Genomic DNA, 26,459 nt, shown 5'->3' on the forward strand with positions numbered 1-26,459 from the left:
CTTAAATTCTAACAAGAAAGAATTAGTTTAGACATCAGAAAAAAAAATTGCTGATAGTAAGGTAAGATCACTTAGAACAGGTTAGGTGAGAAATGTATGTTAGAGGTCCTTTAAAACACAGAAAACTTGTCCAAAAAATGATGCAAGTGTAGCTTTGTTTCACTGGCAGTTTGGACATGACCTGCTATAGCCAGCACTGTCTTCCGTGGTTCTCTATGCAGTGTTACATTACTGCATATTATTACTGTGCCACACAATGCATTTTTGGTTTTGTAAATCTTGTGAAACAGTATTGTTCTTTGAATTAAGATTATACCTTTTTCTTAATTTCAGTGTGTGCAGAAGCTTACAATCCAGATGAGGAAGAGGACGACGCAGAATCTAGGGTATTTAATGCTTTGAGTCAAATACTTAATACTTTCCACCTGCACCCCCACCCCCCAACCCCAGTTCTCAGACATTAAATTTAGGAAGAAAAATGCAACGAGCATTACCATTCCTTGCCAAAAGAATCCTTATTATCATAAACTTTAATAATCTCTTGGGTTTTCATGTTAAAGGAATATTTAAAAATTCTCTGTAAGAGTCACCCATGTAGGACCTGACCTATTATTCTAAATCACCACACCTTTGGTACATGTTAAGGAAACATTTTTGTGCAATCTGCCCAGAGAGCACCTGCTCCTAAAAGTACTTATCTGATGTCCTCATAATCTTGCAGTGGTTTCCTCAATTATCTAATATTTCTCATAAGGCAGAAAATAGGTAAATTATAAAATCACCAAGATTTTCAGATGTACAATGCAATAACTAGTGAACTTTTACTTACATCACCCTTTTAAAGCATTTACTTAGCTTTTAATATGAAATAGCATAAAGATGACTTTTAAGACAAGTTGAAATGTTTATATTCAAACTAATTTCTGGCTTGTAAAACTGTTCAAAAAGGTTATCCTACAGTATCACAGCTTTGAAACCTAGCATATCTTTTTAAAGAGATGAATTGAGTGAACAAATTGATTGATACTCACATTAACCAGACATTAGTAATTTAGTAAATCTCTTGCTCACTTGGATAGTGTCAAGTCTGCTGTTTACTCTGTGTAACTTCTGATACAAATTTAACACAGATACTATTTCACAAAATATTATTTGGGAAGCAGTCATGGCAAATTGCTAAATTTAACAGTGGTGGTTTTTATAAAACGTGCATGCTTGAAATATGATTAGAGAATAGTTAGAGTAATGTTTATGCAGCAATAGTTGGGATAAAGGTATCCGAATGGCTTGCGGAAATGAACTGGATTTTACAAATGTAAAGATGTTCTTAGCTGAAATACAGCAGTGCTTTGCTTGCTAATGCTATGGTGATACAATGTTATCATTGAGTGTTATTCAAATCCTAATGGTTTTGAAGTGGAAGTGTTATGAAGCATGGCCAAAATATTGTATAAAACAGCTGAATTAACTCAGTCCTTCAGGTAGTGCTACTATATGATAACCACTTTAAAGGCTTTTCTGTTATATCCCTCAGATTATTCATCCTAAAACAGATGATCAAAGAAACAGGCTGCAGGAGGCATGCAAGGACATTCTTCTTTTTAAGAACCTAGATCCGGTAAGAAATTCTTTGTAATGAGCAACATTTAGCAGTGCTGCTAAGAATTAATGCTCTTGAACATTTGAACATAAGTGTACAGATTTGACATTTGTAAGCTCTTATGTGTGCTTTCTTGACCATTTCATAAACTCCAGAAATGCCATTTTTATAACTGATAAATCATATAGAGAGAGCCTTTTGTCCACCACCATGGATGATAGTCTTGAAGTACATTAATATGAATGTATGCATTAATATGATTGTAAATTATTGTATTTTCTTATTTTAAATAGTCTTGTTGTACGTTGATGTATATAAATTCATCAGTTAACTGGAATGTTGGTTGCTTCTACTAGTTACTTTTTATCATCCAAAAGTGCACTGAGTCCTCCATCAAAACATAACATGACCACCAACAGTTTAGCTACATATGTTATTGAACAAGCAAGTTATTTCAGAGGGAAAGAGAAAGGCAATAGTGAGGTGTGTATATTATTATTTCACTTGATATAGATACCTACACCACAGGTAATTTTCTTCTGCAGAGTTAATTTCCTTTTATTGCCTGTGAGAACACGTATGGGCTTTTAAGAAAGCTTAAATCCAGTGAATGAATGATCTGGATCAGACAAAGGTGATTATGCTGCAAAAAAGCACAAGGCTGTTTAAGGGAAAAGGCGAGTGTATCAATCAAAGCATGCATACTGACATTGGGTCGATTCATGGCAAACCAGGTGCTTTCTCAAGAGAATTGATTCTGTGCTGCCAGGGAAGGGAGCGTGGGGGAAAGAAATAATTCTGTAGAGTTTTAGGCATGAGAGCAAAAAGTTTAAATTTGATTCAAGAGGGAGCTAATGGAAAGACCAGCCTGCAGCTCTGTTTGGAAGTCAGGTGCTGTTACAGAGCATGCATATGAATTTGTGGTGCAGATTTCCAGCTCCTGCTTTTGTCTGCACAAAGACTGAGCCCTGACCCTGGGTACCTGCTCCCAGAGAGGCCCTGGTGAGCCGTAGACACCCAGCTTTGCAGAACCCTGTAGTTGGAGCTATAGGGGAGCATCAAAAGTCTCAGTGTAGACATGTATATGTGCGTATTCTTGGGACACTTGGGATCCTGATACAGAAGATTTTCTAACTCACTCCTTCATGCTTTGTGTTTAATGGGTAGTTAGTTATACTGTATATAGTTCCACTATACTTGTTCAAGCTAAGTTCACCCAAACATTTGTTCCCCCTGGTCGTGAATTCTTCTTCTGCTTAAATTCAGGGATACAAAGTGGTTTATGGGCATCTGCTCTGGGTGTGGAATTCCTTTATTATATGTTTTCCTTCTTGGTGCTGTGTCTTGGCTTCCACTTGGCTGGACCATCATTACATCAGCCTGCCAATAGCATTTTGTCAGTCCCCCCTTGGTTACTGTCTGAGCATTTCTCTCTTATGAGCCCTGTGACCCAATGGATTGTCATGTGCTCCTAGAGTCTGCTGTGATGTTAATTTTGACCTACTGCTTTCCTGATTCTGGCTTTACACAGTTTCTTGGTAGTATCTGCTTATAGCATCAGTCCTCTGGATGAGATCTGCTTTCCCTTCCAGTGAGAACTAGATCTTCTGTCTATTAAATAGTCATCAGCTACTTGGTCTGCAGGACCAGGGATCTGTTGGCTTTCTGTCACCTATATCATCATGCTGTGTAGATATAAAGCATTAAACTGGTCCAGTGTGGGTGCTTGATAAAACTCTTCCAAGGAATACTGAGAGATTGCTTCCCCTGTTTGTGGAGGTCTTCTCAGGACTGTGCTGCTGTCTTGATACCATATCCCCTTGAAGTTTTGAACTCCTTTTTCTTTTTGCTTCTGAATCAGTTACTTGTAATTGCTAATAGTTCCCACAGTTTGTTCCAGGCCTTTAGCAGACTTCTTAGTTGAGCTCTCCCCTCACGGAGCTCTGCAATCCAAAGCCTTGAAAACCACTTCCGGGATCTCTGAGGTCTTGTTTACCCCCCTTTATTCAGGTTGTCCAGTGGATTAAGAACACTTCCTTCTGCTTTAAATCCTTCACAGACAGAGTTCTGGAAAGCTGAATAAGGTAATTTTTGTAAAGGAGTTTTTCATTATAATAAATTTACCCTTAAAAGGCATTGGAAAGCTACTGAGCTCTGAAGATAGTCTGGCTTGCTTCTTCTGTGAAGTCAAAATCTGTAGACCCCAGGGGACTTCTCCCACTCCTCCTTCTTGTTCTGCTGCTAGGCAGTGACTTGAGCTCTGCTGCTGTAGTTGCAGTAATTTAAGTGTTCCTATCCCAGCTCTCTTCCTCACCTCTGCTTCTCCACCCTGCAGCACAGGTGCACGTGGTGTCAGCTGCTGCAGTTTGCTCTCTGGTGCATTAGCGAGAAAATTCTTTCATTTCATAGAGACATAATATCTTCAGCTGCTAAAGCTAAAGTCTCTGGAACAAAAGTCAAACTGTGTATTGACAGGGTCTCCCACTCCCCCTGTTTTTTTTCTTGCATTGAACTTCAGCCTCTTTCTGCTGTAGTTTTGTGTATGAAAAACTTTGTTTCAGAGGTCAGTGGGTTAGAGGGGAAGAGACAATGTGAAGTACTTAATGGCTTTTCCCTGATGGCCTTTTTAGGCAAGGTGTCAAACACCACTCCTAGATAGGACACCACTCTGAAACACAGTATAACAAAGTGTCTTAGAACATGATCAGAATTGCATTCAGTACATGATGCTAAATGGAGTCACATTTTCTTAAAACCCTGACCCCTGTGTTTTAATTCGAATGGGAGGCTAAGATAAGGGTATCATTATTAAAGCAGAAAGAGATGTTGCAGTAGTTGGAAGGTGACTTACAATACTGCTCAGCATCTTAAAGAGTCCATCTGAACAGACAAGAGTCTTCACATAAAGGTAAAAAACAGCAGAACCATTTGAATGTGAGACTAAATGAGAGAGAGGACGAAAAGATAGACTTTGAGACAGCTTAGGACTTTCTAAACACACGCAATGCTGTCTTGAGTCTGCATTTACCTGATAGCAGTGTTTGAATATCAGGTATGTAAACTTACGGATACGTATTTATAAATATCAGTATTTCACATATTGGCTCTGATTGAAAATGTAGCATAGTATAAAGGAACACAGCTCTGGTACAGTTCCCTGAGCAGTGCACTATGCTTTAAAGGTCAACTCTTATAAATTCACAGAATGACAGAATGGTCAGAGCTGGAAGGGACCTCTGGAGATCATCTAGTCCAACCCCTGCTAAAGCAACTTCACCCAGAGCGGGTTGCACAGAATCATGTGCAGGTGGGTTTTGAGTATGTCCAGAGAAAGAGACTCCAAACCTCTCTGGGCAGCCTGTTCCAGTGCTCGGTCACCCTCAAAGTGAAGAGGTTTTTTCCTCATATTCAGAAGGAACTCCCAGTGTTGCAGTTTGTGCCCATTGCCCCTTGTCCTGTTGCTGGGTACCACTGAAAAGCACCTAGCCCCATCCTCTTGACACGCACCTGTAAGTTATTTGTATGCACTGCTAAGATCCCTTCTCAGTCTTCTCCAGGCTAAACAGTCACAGCCCTCTCAGCCTTTCCCTTGTGAGGGATATGTTCTCCTTCGTGCTCCAGATGCTGCAGTGTAACCAGAAGCTAGCTGCATGCCCTCTTTCCTTCCTCTTTTACTTTGTATGCCTTAAAGTCTGTGAAGTTACTTGAATTTTCTTGAAACTTCCTTTAACTCTGTGGGTTGATGAGGATGTAATTGGTCAACTAATGTCACTTCAGCAAGGCACTCCTGAGTTAACTCCCTTAAATACAAAGTATTTTTAAAGAATTGGTATGTTACCATTCTTTTCACCTTTCTGGGGTCTTGGTCAGGTCCCATCTGGTTGCTGTCACTCAATATCAGTTTTAGTATGTAACTATTGAAAAAAATTACTTGAAGAGACTATGCATTGAAACATGCACTTTTGCAACAAGATGAGGGAAGGAGGTTTTTGCAGAGCTCTTTGGCTACTTTTTAGAGGAGGAGGTCAGGAAAGAATAATAAAAAAATTCAGAAGCAGAACTACGTGGATGAGTGAATTAGAAATGAGAACATTTGGACGTTCGTTTTTCTCTCCCCATGCTATTAATCTAATCTATGTTAGAGTAACTCATTCCTCTTCTAAAGCACTGGTTCCTGTTCTTTTTCACAGAAAAACCTCTTCCTATTAGACCACAGTTTTGTTTATCGTTTGTCTCAATTGCCTGCCACACCATTGCCAGAAATCCTAATACTGCTTTTGTTCTCCCAGGATTGCCATGGTGTGCCAGGCTGCATGCACACGCAAAGCATGTTAACACCCCTTCTCCTTCGTGCTCCAGGTGCTGGAGGTTACTGGCAGTGGAATCAGAAGCTGCATGCCCTCTTTCCCCTCCACTTTCACTTTGTATAAGCCAGCAAGGCGAAAACAAGATGATGACCAGATGCCTTGGGCCATAACTGAGGATAAGCCCCAAGTCACTATTACTGGGTTTTGTGTCTGTTCAGCTTAACTGTTATCACTGGGAGGACTAACAGCAGCTCCTCATCTAGTGGCCAACACAGTCTTCTCCACTTCCTTTTTACAGTGCAATTCAGAGAAATTACCATTTTGGTTTTGTCTTTTAAGAGGAAACTTTGCTGGGGCTGATTAACAACAGGCTTTTTGGTTTGGCTGTTATGGCCCATAGGCCAGCAGTTATAAAAACGATGAACCTATTACCAGAGTAGCTGGGTGGCTCAGAGGACTGGCACCATCAAAGCTGTGCCGCACCCTTGCACTTGAAGTTTGAATCCTTTCTCTCACTAAAATTCACAAGCAGTATTAGATCATCTGTCCTCTTTCAGGACAATTTTTTTTTTTGACAGCTTTGCCCTGCTAATGCTTGTAGAGAATATTTCAAATAGGTCTTGACCCTTTTCTCAAAAGTAATTAATACATATTCTTCACAAATATGCAAGAGCAATTTCTGGGCATGTTGGCACTCATGCACCTGGGGGACTATTATAAGAGAACACAAATATTGATCAACTAATTATAATTGATTAACTCAAAGGAAGATGAAGGAAAGCATAATGCAACTGTGGTTTATGAATAGTGGACTCTTATACGTAAGGCCAAAGCATTCCTTGCAAAGTGCTACTAACAGAAGATACACATGATACTCTTACATTTTGGTGAAGAATTAGGACTACAGAATGCCTGAATATATTAATACTCTGCCCTCTAAGATGGCAGAAAACTCTTTGCAAACTAATGGGCTACCAATCAAACAGGCTTGCACTTAATCCCCATGTTTTTTCCTAAGGCAAAATTAATACTTACAACAGATCTAGCAAACAGGGATTCTCTCCACCTTGCCTATTGTGTTAGAAATAGTGTGGTCAGCAGGACTAGGGAAGCGTACTTCACCCTGTACCGGGCACTGGTGAGGCAGGACCTTGAATTCTGTGTTCAGTTTTGGGCCCCTCACTGCAAGGAAGACATTGAGGTGCTGGAGCGTGTCCAGAAAAGCTCAGCTATGGCACAAATCTTATGAGGTGCGGCTGGGGGAGCTGGAGAAAAAGAGGCTCAGGGGAAACCTTATTGCACTCTACAACTACTTAAAGGGAGGTTGTAGTGAGATGGGAGTCAGTCTCTTCTCCCAAGCAACAAGTGACAGGGTGAGAAGAAACAGCCTCAAGTTGCACCAGGGGACATGTAGGCCGGATACTAGGAAAAATTTCTTCCCTGAAAGGGTGGTCAAGGATTGAAACAGGCTGCCCAGGGAAGTGTTGATTCACAATCCCTGGAGGTATTTAAAAGACATGTAGATGTGGGACACGGTTTAGTGGTGGCCTTGGCAGTGTTAAGTTCATGGTTGGACTCAATGATCTTAAAGGTCATTTCCAACGTAAGTGATTCTATGATTCTGTAATCAGTTACTGAAGATGTTCTGCAAAAGAGCTGCCCAATGTAAGTGCCTTCACTTTTGGCTTAAAAGTTTTGGAAGCTATTTGCAACTCTGAATTATTTCTGCTCTTTTTTAGTAAACTACTAAAAAGAATCAGTGAACTTGCTCACAGGTCTAGTTAAAAAATACGAGAAGTGTTACTGAGCCTAACTGATGGGCATATGCATGATACTTGGGAGGCAAGAGTGCTAAAATAATTCTGTGGAGGAAGGTTAAGGTATATTCTCAAGAAAAATATTGCTTGAAAATATTGATTATACATCAAAATACAAATTGGATTCTTTGATAGTGAAGTAATGAATGCCTTTTGATTAGTTTACAAGTGGATATCATACAAGGGAGCTAAACATTTTGAATTGGGTCAGTAGTGCTGCTAACATTTATATCAGAGTTCCAGGGGAGTATATGTACACGGTTTTGTTCTGAAAAAACAAACGAGGGGAGCTGTAGACATGAATTCTGTAATTTACTTTTCCTTGCTGATTACAAATTTCCTTCCCTCCCTCCCCCTCCCTCCCCCTCCCTCCCCCTCCCTCCCCCTCTCTCCCCCTCTCTCCCCCTCTCTCCCCTCTCTCCCCTCTCTCCCCTCTCTCCCCTCTCTCCCCCTCTCTCCCCCTCTCTCCCCCTCTCTCCCCCTCTCTCCCCCTCTCTCCCCCCCCCTCTCCCCCCCCTCTCCCCCCCCCTCTCTCCCCCCCTCTCTCCCCCCCTCTCTCCCCCCCTCTCTCCCCCCCTCTCTCCCCCCCCTCTCTCCCCCCCCTCTCTCCCCCCCCCTCTCTCCCCCCCCTCTCTCCCCCCCCTCCCCCCCCTCCCCCCCCCCCTCTCTCCCCCCCCTCTCTCCCCCCCCCTCTCTCCCCCCCCTCTCCCCCCCCCCTCCCCCCCTCTCTCCCCCCCTCTCTCCCCCCCCCTCTCTCCCCCCCTCTCTCCCCCCCTCTCTCCCCCCCTCTCTCCCCCCCTCTCCCCCCCTCTCTCCCCCCCTCTCTCCCCCCCCCTCTCTCCCCCCCCCCTCTCCCCCCCCCTCCCCCCCCTCTCTCCCCCCCCTCCCCCCCCTCTCTCCCCCCCCTCTCTCCCCCCCTCTCCCCCCCCCTCTCCCCCCCCTCTCTCCCCCCCCTCTCCCCCCCCTCTCCCCCCCCTCTCCCCCCCCTCTCTCCCCCCCCTCTCTCCCCCCTCTCTCCCCCCTCTCTCCCCCCCTCTCTCCCCCCCTCTCTCCCCCCCTCTCTCCCCCCCTCTCTCCCCCCCTCTCTCCCCCCCCTCTCTCCCCCCCCTCTCTCCCCCCCCTCTCTCCCCCCTCTCTCCCCCCCTCTCTCCCCCCCTCTCTCCCTCCCCCTCTCTCCCTCCCCCTCTCTCCCTCCCCCTCTCTCCCTCCCCCTCTCTCCCTCCCCCTCTCTCCCTCCCCCTCTCTCCCTCCCCCTCTCTCCCTCTCCCCCTCTCCCCCTCTCTCCCTCTCCCCCTCTCCCCCTCTCCCCCTCTCCCCCTCTCCCCCTCTCCCCCTCTCCCCCTCTCCCCCTCTCCCCCTCTCCCCCTCTCCCCCTCTCCCCCTCTCCCCCTCTCCCCCTCTCCCCCTCTCCCCCTCTCCCCCTCTCTCCCTCTCCCCCTCTCTCCCTCTCCCCCTCTCTCCCTCTCCCCCTCTCTCCCTCTCCCCCTCCCTGTCTCCTTTCCTATTCTGGTATTCTGTCCACTTCATTACTTGTTACTTTGTTGATATTTTATGTTGCACAAAGTAAGAATAAGGTGCCAACAGGATACCATTTTAATTCTTGTTCATTTTAATGAAATGATTGTAGGAGTAAAGAATAAAGTGGTTTATGAAGTCAGTTGGGGCAATAGAAGAGTTGTGGATTCACTTTGTTTGTATGATTGTTTTATGGTTGTGTCTCAGAGCGCTGTAAGCTTTACAAGTCATACGGGATAGGCAAGCCGTGTTACTGCTATTGTACCGAATTGCAGGGCAGCCTCATGCCTGCTTAGATTGTGCAGGGTGTCTTGCATCTAAAAGGGAAGTTAACTGAGATTTCCTGTCTACCAGGGAGCACTCCAGCAGCACACTCATCCTTTTGGGGGATTCCCAGGCATATAGAATCCCAAAATATCATGCAATACTTCAGGTACTTACTGCATCCAGCCTAATAGGTGGAGTTTACCAGCTCCTCTCAAATGCCAGATTAAGATTGTCTCAGTTTCCTGCCAGAAGCCACATAATTTTAATTGTAGAAGTGCAGCTGTGCCTTCTGTCTCCTGAATACCTTTTCTTCAATGATGGGGAGGGATATTTTTGCGAAGTTATTTTTTTACATTTGTCATTGTCATGACTTCCAGTGATGATAGTGTCCTACTTTCCATTTTATCTACAGTGCCTTCATTGATTCAGGATGTCACTGCACTTTGTCAAACAACAAAAGTGTGTACGAGCAGTTTGAACACTGATGCTTCTTAGAAGCCCCAGTGTTTTGAGTGGTTGAGTTTAGTATGGAGAACTTTGTTCTTCTTTCTTTACAAAATAGCTCACAACAGCTTTATAAATTGCTATTACAGTTACACATACCTGGCACAGTGGTAGCAAATCACTTGGTAGCCTGGTAGTTAAAAGAGCCATTGACATTTACAAAAGACATCGTCTACCAGCATTCATGAATGAATCAAATGCTGTCTTGCAAGAGCATGCAAGTGAGTGGATTTTTAATCTGTGTGAAATATATACAAAGTAAAATGCAGTTTTAGTTATACTCATTGTCCATTATCTGATTATTTTTTATTTCCCCCAAGGAATTGCCTTGATATGTAATTGCCATGTTTGTTTTGTTGACTTGAAAGAAATAGAGGCTAATTAACTATTTTCAAATGATGCAACATGCATCTGGAGGGCAGTACTTTGTGATACAAAGTATATGTTAGGAGAGTTGTGAGTGATTATTTGCATTTTTTTAGCTAACCATGCAAGAAAGCTGGAATCGGACACTGTTCTGGGGGCTATCCTTGATAAACAAACCAGTTGTCATTCCTGTCTGGGGCTTTGTTCTTCTGAATCTCATGTCATGTCTTTTGTTCGTAACTGATAGTGAACATGCACAATATGAAATGACAATACATCAGGCTTGCAGACACCTTGCTATGTGGGCATCACCACAGGCCGAGATTCATGAAGGTAGCTGGTATCTGAGTAGCACTTCAGGCACATAACATATTTCCTAATACATTAACAGAGTGATTCATAAAACCTCTGCTTAGGTGCTGTGCTGTTCATAGGCACCATGGTAAGTACCAGAGGTATTCTTTAACTTTAAAGTTCTGCTTCTGTGCTAGGGGTTCATGTGACTACCATGGGATAAGGGAAAGAGGAGAGAACTACTTTGTGATGAGTGTGTAATGTTTAGAATACTTAGCGTGTGAAGACTGTCAGAAAGCATCAGGCTCCTCATCAACATTGATGAAGAGTATCTGTGTAACTGCCATTGAGGAGAGAGAGCTTGCAGGAGCATTGCAAAGAGAGCAAAGTAGGAGAGACTTTGCAGTTGAGGTAGTTTGTACAGATGGGAGTTTGAAGGGGAACTGGAAATTGTGCAAGACAGCATGGGGCTCCTAGGGCTGGTGCAATGGCAGTGATAATGGGCCACAGGGAGTGCTCCCCAGTGGACCAGCCAGCCATGGCACGTTTAGAGGTTTCAACCCAGGTCCAGAGGTAGGATGTGACCATCTTGGTCTCAGGCTGCTGGGAGGACGGGTGTCTCTCCTGAAGGCTGGGGGACAAAGGTAGCTTCACCTATGGGAGATGTGCTGTGGTCAGTGCTGAGCTGCCAGCTGAAGGAACTGCAGAAGGACCTGAGAAGGACTGCATATCATCAGGGAGGATAAACAGGAGCTTGGCAGCATCTTTCAAGGGTTCACTGAAGGGACAAGACCACCTTTCTACAGCAGATGGAGGCACCAATCTGTTGACCAGACTTGCTCGCAAGTGGTACCATGACAGGATAAGACACAATGTGTACAAACTGAAATACAAAACATTCTGTTAAAGTATAAGAAGGGTCTTTTCTACTGCGAGAGTGGTCAAACAGGTTTCCCAGAGAGATGTGGAGCTGATTTATGCAGAGCTAAGAATACCCTGCTACCTGTGTTTTACTAGGTAGCAGTCATAGCTGCATGCCCTTTGTATTAAATGTTTCCTTAGTTCAGTATTTTGAAGCCTTTAATTACAGGGAAAACATCATTTGATTAACTAGAAATACAGATTTTGTTTGCCAGGAAATTAAGAAGGGTATGCCCAAAGGCAGAATTTGACTGACTGCAGATTATTTTGACATTTTCCATTCTTGTCACTTTTATTCATTTCAGTAATCAATAACAACAAACTAGATCAGAGGATGTTCCCTGTCCCTGAGGCCACGCAGTGCATTATGACACACATATGTATAGCTAAATCGTCTTGCACCTTTTTCTCCTCCTAACCTCACCTGACAAAGCAACTAACATGGTGGTTTTGCTGGGAAGAAGCCCTGGCTCAAGCATTCCTCCGAGCTGTGACCAGGGTTTGTCAGTAGGAGTGATAGCTGGCACAAGCCAAAACTGTGTTGCCAATTGCACCAAGAGCAAACCAGCCCAGACTATACCATGTCAGTGCTTCAGTACATCCTCTGGTCCTGTTGAATTTGTAATTCATGGATGTAGTCTATGATTCTGACTGGTCTAAATACGCAAAAGAACTTTACTAGCACAGTTCATTTAAGCAGGTATAAAACTAGGGTAGGTACCATCTTAGTCTAAGATCAGAAAGAAAACCATATAATCTGCACTTTAGGTGATATTAGAGGATATATCTTGCTGGCTGATGCTGTTAAGAGAGCTAATGCTCCTTTGCACCACTCCTGCTTCCCAGCAGTTAAATCCACACTTGAAGGCAAGGGTGATTGAGACACTAATGATAGCTGTAATGATGACATGTTTATTCACTTGTCTAGTAAATTATTTTGTGAAATCATGCTGTCATTATAGTAGAATTGTTAGAAAGACTTTTTGAGTAACTACACTTCAAGGGAAGAAAAGTATCTTTGTAAAAGCATGTCTTTGTTGGTGATCTGGACAGTGTGATGGAGTGCACCCTCACTCAGCAGGTTTGCCGACAACACCGAGCTGAGCGGTGTGGTCAGCACGCTGGAGGGAAGGGATGCCATCCAGAGGGACCTTGACAGGCTTGAGAGGTGGGCCCGTGCAAACCTTGGGAAGTTCAACAAGGCCAAGTGCAAGGTCCTGCATGTGGGTCAGGACGATCCCAAGCATAAATACAGGCTGGGCAGGGAACGGATTGACAGCAGCCTTGAGGAGAAAGGCTTGGGGGTGTTGGTTGGCTCACCACGGCCTGGCAATGCACACTTGCAGCCCAGAAAGTCAACTGTATCCTGGGCTGCATTAAAAGAAGCATGGCCAGCAGCTCGAGGGAGGCGATTCCTCCTCTCTACTCTCATGAGACCCCAGCTGGAGTACTGTGTTCAGCTCTGGGGCCCCCAACCTAAGAAGGGCATGGACCTGTTGGAGTGAGTCCAGAGGGAGGAGCATGAGGATGATCAGAGGGCTGGAGCACCTCTCCTATAGAGAAAGACTGAGAGAGTTGGGTGTTCAGCCTGGAGAAGAGAAGGCTCTGGGAAGACGTTATAGCAGCCTTCAGTACCTAAAGGGGCCTACAAGAAAGCTGGAGAGGGGCTTTTTACAAGGGCATGTAGTGATAGGGCAAGGGGGATTAGCTTTAAAATGAAAGAAGATAGATTTAAATTAGATATTAGGAAGAAATTCTTTATTGTGTGGGTGGTGAGACACTAGACCAGGTTGCCCAGAGCAGCTGTGGCTGCCCCATCCCTGGCAGTGTTCCAGGCCAGGCTGGATGGGGCTTGGAGCAACCTGGTCTGGTGGCAGGTGTCCCTGCCCATGGCAGGGGGGGTTGGAACTAGATGAGCTTTAAAGTCCCTTCCAACAAACCATTCTAAGAAAAGAAAATCTTGATAATCTAATTTGTATTGTATTGTCTTTCAGAAAATCTGATTTCCCACTCAGCCTCCTCACTTTTAAGGGAGTTAAAGTATTTTCTTTATCACAAAGGATGGTGATCAAAGAGTGCTTTCATGGCAACAACCCAAGATTCCCATAATTTTCTCAAAAATGTTTGTTCTTTGAAGCATTTACACGCTTCACAATTTAGCATGGGGAAAAAAATATCCATTGCATGTATTAATTGGAGTATGTAAATAAACATTATATAAAAAAATCAAATTTCAAATAATTTAAACTTTAGTTTTGGTTCTTTATATTTGTAGAGTGCATTATCCTTAAGAAAAATAGATGCTTTATTATATTTGAAAAAACTGTATTAAGATAGTGAAGTATTAGCAGAAGTCACAAAGACTGCACAACACACATGCTTAATACTTCAAATTATTTATAGATTTTATTTCTGTTAGAAACTTAACAATGCTTTTAAAGCGTCATTCTTTAGAATATTGATTACCAGATTGCCACAGCATTACACGTAGTAGATTTACGAACACATACAAAAAACCCTCCTCCTGTTTTCATTTTCTATGCTTTTTTTTAAAGCTGGAACTGCTTTATGGAAGAAAAGCTTTCAGATGGCACCGTTTTATAAAATACCAGAATTAATTCTGTGTATGATAACATCTACTTTTTAATTCTAAAATTAGCCATCTTTATCCTGTCGAAGTATCTATGGAGAGTGTCAGTAAATTGAGCCTCAGTCTGGCAGAGAATCAAGAGGATTCACATAGAGCAAGCCTGGCAAGCAAGTTTTGTAATTCTCATGGTAAAAGCAAAAAACGTGTGCCTGGTTTGGTTATTTTAGTCTGCTCTATCTTAATTTTACATAGAAAGCTTTGGGAAAGGGACCAGTTGTCTTTAAGTTAGTTGCAATTTAATTTAAAAAGTTAAAATACATGTACAGTACTTCAGCAGATAATAGACAGCTCTCAAATGTTTAAAACATTTTTAAAAATGTATTTTATTAGAATTCACATATATTTGTGAATTTTACTCTGTTGTCTGAAAAAGTCATAATTTACCTACCTGAAAAGTTGTGGTTTGGTGAGCTTCATTCATAATTATGACATTGAAAATGTTTTAAGCTGAAATCTGAGATGAAGCATGCTGAACAAAGAATATAGCTATATGTATTATTGCTTCAGTACAGCAAATAACCATCTTTTAAAGTTTAACGTTTCTTCTCAAGATGTCTTGGGAGTATTTTGATTTCAAAGGATCAGGACCCATGTGATAACGTTTTTCTTGCATTTAGAGGGTAACATGTACCCTCTACCCTCCCATAAAATGCAGAGCGTTCTGCATGTTCTTCCTTGTTTTCCAATGGCAGCCAAGGGCTGTTGGTTTGGGAGCCACTTGCCAATTCAGATGTAAAGCAAGGGGAAGGGAACCTGCTGCTTCAAATGTTTTAGCCAATTAACAGACATCAGGTCAGTTTACCAGATTCTGTAGGGGTTCCTTTTAGTTTACATAGGGAGAACTGAAAAGACTGAAACAATATTACCTATTGATTTAAGCATGAAAGTTTTTAAAAGGCAACTCCTGTACCTAATTTTCAGTCTCTTCCAATGGCATTCCCCGATGCATTTCTCATTCTCTGAAATGAACTCTAGCCCATTCACTGGTAGTGACATGATCCTTCCTTTTTGTAAATACATACCTGTCTATACTAAAAAAGGTACTAAACAGAGACATCGTTAAGTGATTCCTTGCTGGCCTAGGTAGGCTGCATGATGTCTTACTGTATTGTACCATGAGCAGCTGTACTGAGGATGGATGCTGCCATTCTGTTGTTCTTTGTGCCTACACGCAGTGAACTCTGTGAAGTAAAATTGTATTTAGCTTCTGTTTTTTAGAAAGGCTTGGATAACAAGGTATTGCTAATATTTTTAAAACCTTTGACTATGTGAAGAAATTCAGCAGAATAAGGATGGAATTCATTTCACCTACTTTTATATGTCTAAAAATTAAGTGTCTAACTGTGAGGTACAGTAGATCTCTCTGTCATCAGAGGAAAAAAAGGGGAACCTCTAGAGAATGATTCTGAGCTAGCAAGTATAGTTATCTCTGTCCGTGGGCTGCAGAAGGACTCTAGAGGACTGACTTAGGCTGGTCCTGTTTGGAAAGACAAATGCCATCCATATGCCATCCATCTTTTCAGTGACTGAACCAGCGTAAAATGCACGGGGATCTAAATCTACAGGCTTCTCCTTACCATGGTTTCCACTAGAACCTGCTTGTTCCAATATAATCCAATATAAGTTTCCAAAAGTGGAGGATCATTTTGTGTTTGTTCTGAGAATTCTAGGCACATTGCTCTATAAACTGAAAATAAAATTCAAATTAAGTTACCTTTTTAGGATTCATATTGTTAATCCACAGTGAGCTGTTTGGTTTTTTAGATGTGAATAGTTTAAGTTTTAGCAGATTTACACCAAACAAGTCAAATTATATAATTAGTGATTTGGTTTTCTTATTAGACAGCCATAATTCAGATGATGACATTTTTTTAGTCTGTTAACATTTCTCTGTAAACATTCCTATTCCATTCAAATTAACAAATTAGTTTTATAGCTGTGTGTAAACTCCTACTTTCCAGCGAGTCCAGGATTTACTTACTCAGCCAAAGCACTGCAGACCTGCGTGGTTACATCTATCCCACCATTGTGCAGACATTGTATAACTTAGATTTTCAAAATACTTTACAATCATTTTGAAACTTTAAATTCTGTATAATAGTTCTAAAGACAAAAACAGGTAAGTGTATTGTTGGCAATAAGGGATACGTTTTTTTTCTTTTAACTGCGTAATTTGCAGTTTTGAAGGGTGACATTCTATCTTTGAATGCTCATGAGCAGTTTGTATTGCTGACAAAATCTATGTTATCACTGACAGGGACAAGAAGGTAAGCTGGGCTCTGAACACTGGAAGAGGAAAAAGCTACCATTGAATACTAAATAAAACTGTCTTTCTGATTGATCCATGCACTTCTGTAGCATGAATATTTTCTGCCCATGAACATTTTTTATCTGCATATTGGGAAGCTGGACAGTTAGTTAATTTGAAGTGTAAAATTTTTAAGCAGATGATAATTTCTTGTCTTTGTGTCCTTTTAAATAGGAACAGATGTCTCAGGTGTTAGATGCGATGTTTGAAAAGCTGGTTGAAGGAGGGGAACATGTCATTGATCAAGGGGATGATGGTGACAACTTCTACGTCATTGATAGGTGAATCGCTGTGTCTTATTATAGCACAAAGTATTATGCAGAAGTCGACTTAAAAAAATCTATTTCTCTACATACTTGTATTTAACTCTTACATATGTTTGCATGGGGGAAAGGAAACAGAACGCATGTGGACCAGTATGGCTCTGCCTGAGCTACAGAGAGCGGTTTTTGAAAGGAGGCAGATTTTTTGTATGGAAATATTTTCCTGTCCTCTTTATGTATTGCTACATCCCAAAAGCTGTTTTTTGTTTTTTGTTTGGTTTGTTGTTTGTTTGTTTTAATGGGAAGACATCTAATACAAAACACAATGGAAAAAGTTTTATAACTCAGTATTTGAAATCTGACTGCATTTCAATACTGTCTGTAGACTTTCATGTTTAGATGAATATTGTTAGACTTTGAGTTGCTGAGTTATTACTCTTCATTTGGTGATCTGTACTGGGGAAAGCAGGTAACTCAGTAAAACCCCAGTTATCGATTAATGTCGAACTGGGGGGGTTAGGAAGAGCATTTACTTTGGCATCCTTCACTAGTCTGTCGGCACCAGGCTTCAGCCAGGCCATCCCAAAACATCTGTTCTTATTTGAACCTTTAGTTATAGGCTAACACGGTGATTTCTGCAAGTGTCTGAAAGAAATATTATGCTAGAACTCTAAAAGAAATGCAGAAGGTTTTGGTCAGTGTAGATCGGTATAACCAGCCAGTCAAAAGAGGTGATTAGCCCACTGTATTTAGCATGGGTGCAGCCTCCCCTTGACTACTGTGTGCGGTTCTGGGCCCCACAATTTCAGAAGGACGTCGAGTTACTGGAATGTGCCCAGAGGAGGGCAACAAAGCTGGTGAAAGGGCTGGAAGGCATGTCCCGTGGGGAGCGGCTAGGGACTTTGGGTTTGTCTAGTTTGGAGAAAAGGAGGCTGCGGGGCGACCTCATTGCTCCCTACAGCTCCCCGGGGACGGGGAGGTGGAGAGGGAGGCGCTGAGCGCTTCTCCCTGGGATCCAGCGAGAGGACACGTGGGAATGGTCCAAAGCCGTGCCAGGGGAGGTTCAGACTTGACATTAGGAAGCTTTTCTTTACTGAGAGGGTGGTCAAACCCTGGGACAGGCTTCCTGGAGAGGTGGTTGATGCCCCAAGCCTGTCAGTGTTGAAGAGGCATTTGGACAGTGTCCGTAATAACATGCTTTAGGTTTTGGACAGCCCTGAACTGGTCAGGCAGCTGGACTAGATGACCGCTGTAGGTCCCCTCCAACTGAAATATTCAATCAGAAGACTGTAGAAGTGTGCCAGGATTCTCTGCTGAAGAGTCAGTTGTTCAGCTTTGTGAGGTTACAGTTTGTCATCTCTTATCCAAAATGCTGCAGGGACTTCACAGTATTCTGTCAGCCTCGCAGTTTTTAGGAGCAGTGAATCACCTCTGAAGTCCCTTAGCAATGAAATCATTGTACAGATTTTTGCATTACATTCACATGGTTTATCAGCACATACCATACAAGTATTTAACACTGAACAAAATGATGTCTCAGCATCAATGGCTGTGTCATGTTTTACAAGATACCAGATTTTACTGCACTCCCAAATAAAAAAAAAAAAGTTATTAATTTAATGATGGGGAGAATTTCACAATATATGAGATAAATACTTATCTTTATTTCATAATCTTATGTTACTTTTCATATACATACCTTTTGTTTCCTACATCTCCTCTATTATGTTATAAATTACTACTTTAAGATATTTTAAATGTTAAATAACTTGTATTATTATTTCAGTGATCATATCATAGCAATTTTTGCAAAGACTTGTTACATTCATTTTAAGTGTGTTTAAAATGAAGTTGAGAAACAGATACTAAGTTGGATCTTAATTTTTAATAAGTTCTGGTGATCAATAGATCAGTGTACATCCAGTCTATCTTTAAACTGAGTTAATGTAAAAACTAATAATCCTATCCTTCCCTTTAAAAAGGGTCTATTTTTATTATTATGGAAGTGATTAAGATGTCTCTGCAAGGTGTTTAATATCATATAAACAAGAGAATGTATTTCAAATGCTTTGTCTTTGGAATTCATGGTATTAAAAAGATAGTGAGAGGCTGCTTAGCAAAGGACTGAATTTTTCTCACTGTATTTGTATATTTTATTAACAGAGGTACATATGATATTTATGTAAAATGTGATGGTGTTGGGAGGTGTGTTGGAACCTATGATAACCGAGGAAGTTTTGGTGAGTTAGCCTTAATGTACAATACACCCAGAGCAGCTACAATTATAGCTACCTCTCCTGGTGCCATCTGGGGTTTGGTAAGTGAAATACTTGTTTTATGAAACTATTTGTTTTAATTATTTTATATAAATCACATTGATATTTTATATTAGAGTAAAAAAATCAATTATAATTTTGGAAAGTTTCATTTTGAAAATTGTGAGAACTCTAAACGCAATACTGTCTTTTTTCCAGAATCTGAGAAGCAAACCCAAGGCTTGAAAAAACACTGATTGTTTTTTGTTTTGTTTTGTTTTATTCTATTTTAATGAGAATTTCCCAAACTGCAAACCCCTTGACAATTACTTAGGCGCATATATAAAATATTTTCCCACATCTTGATAGGAAATGCCTTTGGTTCCAGAGTAGGATTCAAATACAAGGTTATTTATCAGTGTTACACTATCTGGATCTTTGACAACAGTAATAGAATTTACCAGAAGGGTGAAACTGGGATAGCCATCTTCTTCAAGTTGTACATATCAGTCTAATGACTAATCCCAAGAGAACATTTCCCTGTTGAAACGAAAGGTGTGTTTTTTCACCAACTTAATCCACATGACTTTAGGGATCAAGGCAGGGTTTAGGACACTACCAGAATGGCTTGAAATTGGATTGGGTTGTATCGGCCAGCAAATTCCATCTGTGGCAGGGAAGGCTTGCAAAGCATTTTACCTCTGTCACCAGGACACAGTCATGTGAAGTTAAGAGAATGAAACAGTATACGTGTAGTTTTTCCATCTGTCTGCTTTACTTGGTTTGCCAAATACTAAAGAACATCCAGCTGGCTGTTTAGGGAACCGATGAGTCTTATTCTGCTAAAACAGCAGAAATTGGACTGTGCCCTAAGACCCAGACCCATGTATTTTGGTTCTGTTTGTATAATATAAAAACCTCTTTGAGTACATAGTGATATGTATGGGACTCAGAATGATGAATAAAATTTGTAAATTAAATATTTAAATATTGAGGATTTCTTAAATATCTTAAGTTACCCACTCAGCGTTCATCATTTAGCCAACCTGTCTAAGGTAAATTCTATACCCTCTGTAAGTAAACTGTGTATGTATTCTAAGAGCAGAGCTTTTCAACAATGTGAATCAGGTAAGGAGTTTACTTTAGGAGCTTTTGATTGACCTTTAGAGGAGTCTTTCTCAACTGACTGCATGGGGAGACTACCCAGCTAGTTTGGTGGCTACGCTGAGTGACTAAAATTGGGTAATTTGAGCGTATTCAGCCACTTCTGAAGTATTTTCTATGACACATGCATTTTCTGTTAACAAACTCTCATTTTCTCTTTGTGTTTACAGGACAGGGTAACATTCCGAAGAATCATTGTAAAAAATAATGCCAAAAAGAGAAGAATGTATGAAAATTTCATTGAGTCATTGCCGTTCCTGAAATCTTTAGAAGTAAGATTTGTATTGCTTTATTTTAATGGCTGTATCAGAGATACCTACTAAGATTCTGCTTTTGCAAGGTTACATTTGGAATTCAGATTTTCTCCACAATAAAAGTTTGTATACTTTTGTTTTGGAACAAGACCATATTTTTTATATTTCTTAATTTTCAGGATAAAAAAATATTGTTAATATTGTATTTAAAAAACACCTGTGGTTTTTTTTACCTTTACCTTAATTTTCTTAAGCTTGATTTTACTAGTTATTAGCCCATAAAAATAAACAATGACATAGGGAATATAAAAATATTTTCATTTAACAGCTACAATTTTACATGCATGCTTTTCTGAAAATAATTTTTGAAGACTTGGGATATATAGACTTCTTACAAAAATGGAAATTCTATCAAAAGGTCTAGCTGTTAAGACTATAATATACCCTCTGGAACAATGTTCAGTAGTTCTTCCTTTTTTTAATGGTTATCAAAACAGGAGAATAATGATAGACTATTCTGTGCAAAGATTCATGAAAGGAAATATGAAAGGGATTTCTGAATATAAAATATTGTAAGGTAACCAAATATTTCTTACATTTTCTTTTTTTAAATGAAGGTATCTGAACGTTTAAAAGTGGTTGATGTGATTGGCACCAAAGTGTACAAAGATGGAGAACAAATCATTGCTCAGGTATGGTTTATTTCTAGTTTTAGTTTTTCCTTTCCAATAGGTAACAATTACAATGTTGTCTATAGACAATACATACTTTTAAACTATTTTTCTTTCTCAGATGAAACCAAACCAATGAATCTTGCATCTAAGAGGGGTGATCATTTTGTTTCAGAACTAATTTTTCACTTATGGTCCTTTGGAAAACATCTCTCTTTCTTGGTATGAATTAAGGAGTCAATGTTTTTCTTATGCTTAGAAATTCGAAGTATATAAAAGAATGATTGGTTCCAATAAGGAGCACTGAAGACTTACCTTGGTTAAATTGTTAAAATTGTTAAAATATAATCTTTTGAAGAAGAATGCAGAGGTAAACTCTTAAGGGTAGGCAGTGGAGACTGTCTTGCTCCAAAGTAGTTATTGGATATTAGATAGCCCTTGGATGCTTTTTATACTGGAAACTCTGTAAGGGAAATAATTTGAAAGGAATACAAAGGTGGAGAAACAGGAGTAAGGATCCTAAAATCTTCCATATTACTGTTTTTCTCTGCTTTTTGTATAAGGCACAGTCAGCTGTGTCTTTTCATGAAAAGGCCTTGCTGTCAGTTCTGTATAGAAGTTTTGATTATGTGCCTAGAATATGGTTTTCACATTAAAAGTTATTTATTTTGCAACAGGTATCAAAAAGATGAGCTTCAAGGCACTGGCTCAAATATTTTAATTTTACCATGAAACTAAAAAGGAAGTTTCACATTTCCTTTACTTACTTCTTTTTTAATTTTATTTGTCGTCGTCTTCTACAGGGTGACTTGGCTGATTCTTTCTTCATTGTGGAATCAGGAGAAGTAAGGATTATAATGACAAGGAAGGTAAACATCCATAAACCACAGAATGGTTTTTTCTAAAAATCTTGATGTATTCTAAGTGTTACGCAACTATGCTACCATTGGTACTGATTTTGCTTATCCAGTCCTGTGTTCAGCGTCTCTCTCTCTCTTGTTCTCTCTCTTCCTTTCTTTTTTTCACGTGGTATTTCAGGGTAAACAAGATGTAGAAGAGAACGGAGCAGTTGAAATAGCTCGATGCTCGAGAGGACAATATTTTGGAGAACTTGCTCTTGTAACTAACAAACCACGAGCCGCTTCTGCATTTGCTCTTGGCACTGTCAAATGTTTAGGTATTGTTCGATAATATTTTATATCTAATAGAAAAAGATAAATAATCTCTGGTGGTTTTTATTGTGAACTCTGTCTTCCTCCAGAATGCAGGATTTAATTACATTTACCCAGATAAGACTGTTTAAGTACATCATCTGTTACTGTGTATTCCTATTTACATTATTCATCTGCAGAAATTATTTGCAATTGATAACTGGTATTAAACACTAATTCTCCAACATTTCTCTGATCACATGGAAGTAAAAATTGGGTTAGGACAGTACAGAGTATTGCTGCAAACCGTTTATAGCTATCAGATAAATGTCTAATGCTCTGCAGAAAGATGAAGAATTTCTTTTCTCAGTAGGCTGACCCTCATCCAAGAAAAAACTGTGGCAAAAATCCTGACCTATTTATCACCATAACTTAAGCTTTAACAAAGCCTTTGTCTTCACTAGCCATCAATTTAATCATTCTGTCACACTGTAGTCTCAGGCACAGGAAGAGCAAGAACTGTAAGAGCTGGGCTCATGGACAACCCTTTGCATCCATTGCTTTTCATGGTCTGAAGTTTAGCTCCTAAATATTTGTATATAATTATGGGAAAGCTGTAAACTGCAAAGATGGATTTGGCATTCTTGATTGACAGCTTGATTGCCAAGCCAGTAACCAAAAAGTTTCTCACTTACTTAAAAAGGTATTATTTTTAAAATCCTCATCTCCAAACACAGATGATGGGGCAATACAAGATCAAAGATGGTAGGAAAGAGTAAGAGGCCGCGGTGAGTAAGGGTGTCATTACCCAGTATGGGTGAGTCACGAAGATCTCTGGCACTTCCCAAACAGCAGAGATCTTGACCTTTTCTCAGGAGCCCAGGAAACTAGGCCACCAGTTTGGAAGCTGGCTGAAGTATGAAGTTTCCTTCCTGGCCTATAGGCTAGAACTGTAGAGGATAACATTATGTAATAAGGTAAAGAGAATATTCTGGTTGGCTATACATTGACATTGCATGTGAATGACAACCTCCAGCCTTTTGTACATTTGCTGAGAAATAAATATGTATTACAGTTTCCACTGTGGATGTAAGCAAGAAGAAATAGTAAGGAAATACACTAAGTTAGACCCCAAATAGAGCCAACAACATCAGCAAAGGGTGTGGTGTTTTTTTTGGTTTTTTTTGTGAAATCTCAAGGGTACTTTGCGGGAGAATCCAGGCCTCTCCAGACTTCTTCAGCAGGTCTTGGGTGACAGAAATCTTAATATGAATATATTTTCAAAGTAAGAAACACAGGAAATTCTAAGTTTGTTTATGAAGTTTCAAGACAGCAATGTGTTGGTTGATCTTGGTTTTGCTATGATAGGTGGTTCTCTTCTGTGCAAACAAGTACATGCCTCAGTAGTATCTGTCCTGTTATCGTTTAAAATTTTACATTGGAATGTCATGAACACCAAGATTAGTGTCTGCAACTGACAAGCACGTTATATTCTTTCTCTTTCTCTCCCCTTTTATCTTAGTTATGGATGTGCAGGCATTTGAAAGGCTTTTGGGACCTTGTATGGAAATTCTGAAAAGAAACATTGCAAACTATGAAGAGCAGCTAGTTGCTCTGTTTGGAACAAACATGGACATTGCCGATCCCAGTGCATGAACTAAACATTGGAGCAACAAGATCTGTTATGAGAATATAGCACAGTAGTGGTTAGTCCACTGAGAAATTGTCTCTCTTCCTATAGATGCCAAGCATTTTCTGTGATTTTAAGGGTGGGTTTGGGGGTATTTTTTTGACTTATTACAGTGGAAATACTAGTAAACAAAATAGGAATTTAATAAATTGTGGGCTTGATTTTTAAAAGTGCTTAGCATTGATGGTTCCATCTGGCATTAAGATGACCTGTATTAGCACAGCACCTTTGAAAATCAAGTCCTTTACCACAGCATTTCCTTAAAGAGTAGATTTCAAAAAAACCCACATGCGATGAACTTGTTAAACCAGCTTCTGTTCTTCAAAAAGGTTACAACTTTTCTGGAAAGACTGTTAGTTTGAATGTGATATGTTGAAAGTATTAGTGCACACAAAGTGTTTATATGTATTAATACAGAAGATATACAGTAGATATTACTTTCTGACTATTACAGTTGTCATGATTTTATGTTGCATTTATCACAGATGTAGTGAATCACAGACTAATCGTAAGATAAAGCATGACAATGCATTTTGTGTAACACTCATGACCCAAATCTGATTTTTAACATATTGTAATTTGTTTTAAAGTCCTCTTTGTTTAATATGTCATGTTTCAGCACGACATTGTAATATCTTATGCAATTCAGAGGACTTGTATATTTTTGCAATAAACTGCATTTTTTATTGGTTACATATATTCTGTACAGTCTAGAATTAGGACAGCTGACAAATTAACCTTAATGCTTTAAAAGCAAAGGTATAGGTCATTGTCATGTTCTACCTAATCATACATAACCTATATTGTTTTCCTTCTCCCTTGTTTTATATTTATGCATTTTGTCTCTATCTATGCTTGTTCTCTAGTTAATTTTTTTTAGATCTCACCTTTTTTATCTGTTAAATCTTATACCTATTTCAAATGACATGATCTCTGTATATCTCTCTTCTTGCAGTCTAATGTTAGCTGTCAAAGACCAGATTCAGTTACTGAAGTGATTTGATGTTGAAAGCCATGCTAAACTAAGCTTGTCCTTGAAAAATCCTTATCAGGAAGTGCAAAAATACTTTTAATTTGAAAGATCAATACTTCAAAAGCTTTGCACAACTCTGGAAAGTATGTCATTGTTAAAGCTAACATGTCATGCTTTCAAAATCCTGTAGGTCATCATAAATTACTATCATCTTTTTAGCCATAATAGCATGGGATACCTTCTGAGACTGAGGAGAGAGAGTATCATCTTAATTAGGAGCACAGGGCTCATTGCTTACAAGGGTCTGTGGCTGGATTTCAGGCCCAATCCAATTTTAATACTGCTTACTGACCTACCTGTGGATGTACATGGAAAGCTAGTGCACATAATGACGATCAGCAGTAGTTCTGCCAAAATGATACAAGAATTGTAGGAAGGCTGCTTGTGCCCTGTTCCAAACACCTGAATTGTAACATCTTTCCTTCTTAGATAATGACTTTTCTATTGCCATATATTTGTGTATGTTGATGTAATTATTATCCTATAGTTAGTGAGATGTTCTGACAATTTATATAATCATACCTGTATATGAAATCATGATTATATAATATGATAAAAATATATAATTTATATCATAAAGTATGGTATAAATTATAAGTCAGATTCCTAACAAAATACAATCTGAGCAAAATTTATAAATGTCATTTTTTTTTACCTAGAAACCTGGTACGAATAATTGCACATATGATAACTTGCCTTTGTACTTTTGATTTATGGAAAAAAAAAGAGAAGCCTGTTATACTAGAAGGAAATATCAGGTAACCAAAATCTATACTCTTGTCATTCTGTATGCTTAATCTCTAAAAGCTACCTATATTTTGCACTAGCTTGATGTGATTAAGAAAAATGCTAGAAATTACTTGTATGGCAGTAAACTACAATCAAGGCCATAAATGCCAGTCATGATATTTTCAATATTGTTGGTTATATTTAAAGTTTCCTTACAATAAACAACACTTTTATATATAAAAATGTTTATTGATATTGTTGTGTTTTAATTCCATTATCATAAAGTTACAAGTAACCTAATTATATTCATTTATTAAAACATTCATAATTCTTAGCACTTCCATGTTGATTTCCATAAATGATGTTATGTGGATGCTCCGTCTGCTCAGAATAGATTGGTGTGGTAATTGTTGTAGCTACTTTGGATTTGATGACTTGCTTATAATTTATAGCTGGGGAGAAGCTGCAGGGTGAAAAATTTAAGATAATTAGAGACATTGGATTTTTTGAGTGCCAGGTACAGCTTCATGTTGCAGCAGTTTTAATGTGTTGCTTTTGGGGACTGGATGACTTCTCGAATTTTTTTTGTTGGTGAATTGGGGGGTGGGGGCGGGTGGGGAGTTAAGCAACAGTAAAATTATCAGTTTGTAAGTTTTGTCCAAATCATTATATCCTTCGTCAGTCACACTTGGGATTTCTC

The 26,459-nt window shown here is 39.8% G+C and overlaps 1 protein-coding gene across 3 annotated transcripts in view; it reads left to right on the forward strand.

Moving 5' to 3' along the window:
• Window positions 1-26,006, forward strand: part of PRKAR2B (protein kinase cAMP-dependent type II regulatory subunit beta) — a 92,221-nt gene extending 66,215 nt beyond the window's left edge. For 2 of the 3 annotated variants that reach the window (XM_056341376.1, XM_056341377.1), the window contains exons 3-11: window positions 334-386; window positions 1,535-1,618; window positions 16,724-16,830; window positions 18,976-19,129; window positions 20,402-20,503; window positions 21,103-21,177; window positions 21,960-22,025; window positions 22,195-22,333; window positions 23,830-26,006. In XM_056341376.1, coding sequence (XP_056197351.1) covers window positions 334-386; window positions 1,535-1,618; window positions 16,724-16,830; window positions 18,976-19,129; window positions 20,402-20,503; window positions 21,103-21,177; window positions 21,960-22,025; window positions 22,195-22,333; window positions 23,830-23,963 — 914 coding nt within the window. In that variant the 3' untranslated portion in view covers window positions 23,964-26,006. The remainder of the gene's footprint in view (window positions 1-333; window positions 387-1,534; window positions 1,619-16,723; window positions 16,831-18,975; window positions 19,130-20,401; window positions 20,504-21,102; window positions 21,178-21,959; window positions 22,026-22,194; window positions 22,334-23,829) is intronic. The other variant, XM_056341378.1, reaches the window with a different exon arrangement.
• The last annotated feature ends 453 nt before the right edge of the window (window positions 26,007-26,459 follow it).

This window comes from Falco biarmicus, chromosome 5, assembly GCF_023638135.1.
Source record: "Falco biarmicus isolate bFalBia1 chromosome 5, bFalBia1.pri, whole genome shotgun sequence".
NCBI classification, from domain to species: domain Eukaryota; kingdom Metazoa; phylum Chordata; class Aves; order Falconiformes; family Falconidae; genus Falco; species Falco biarmicus.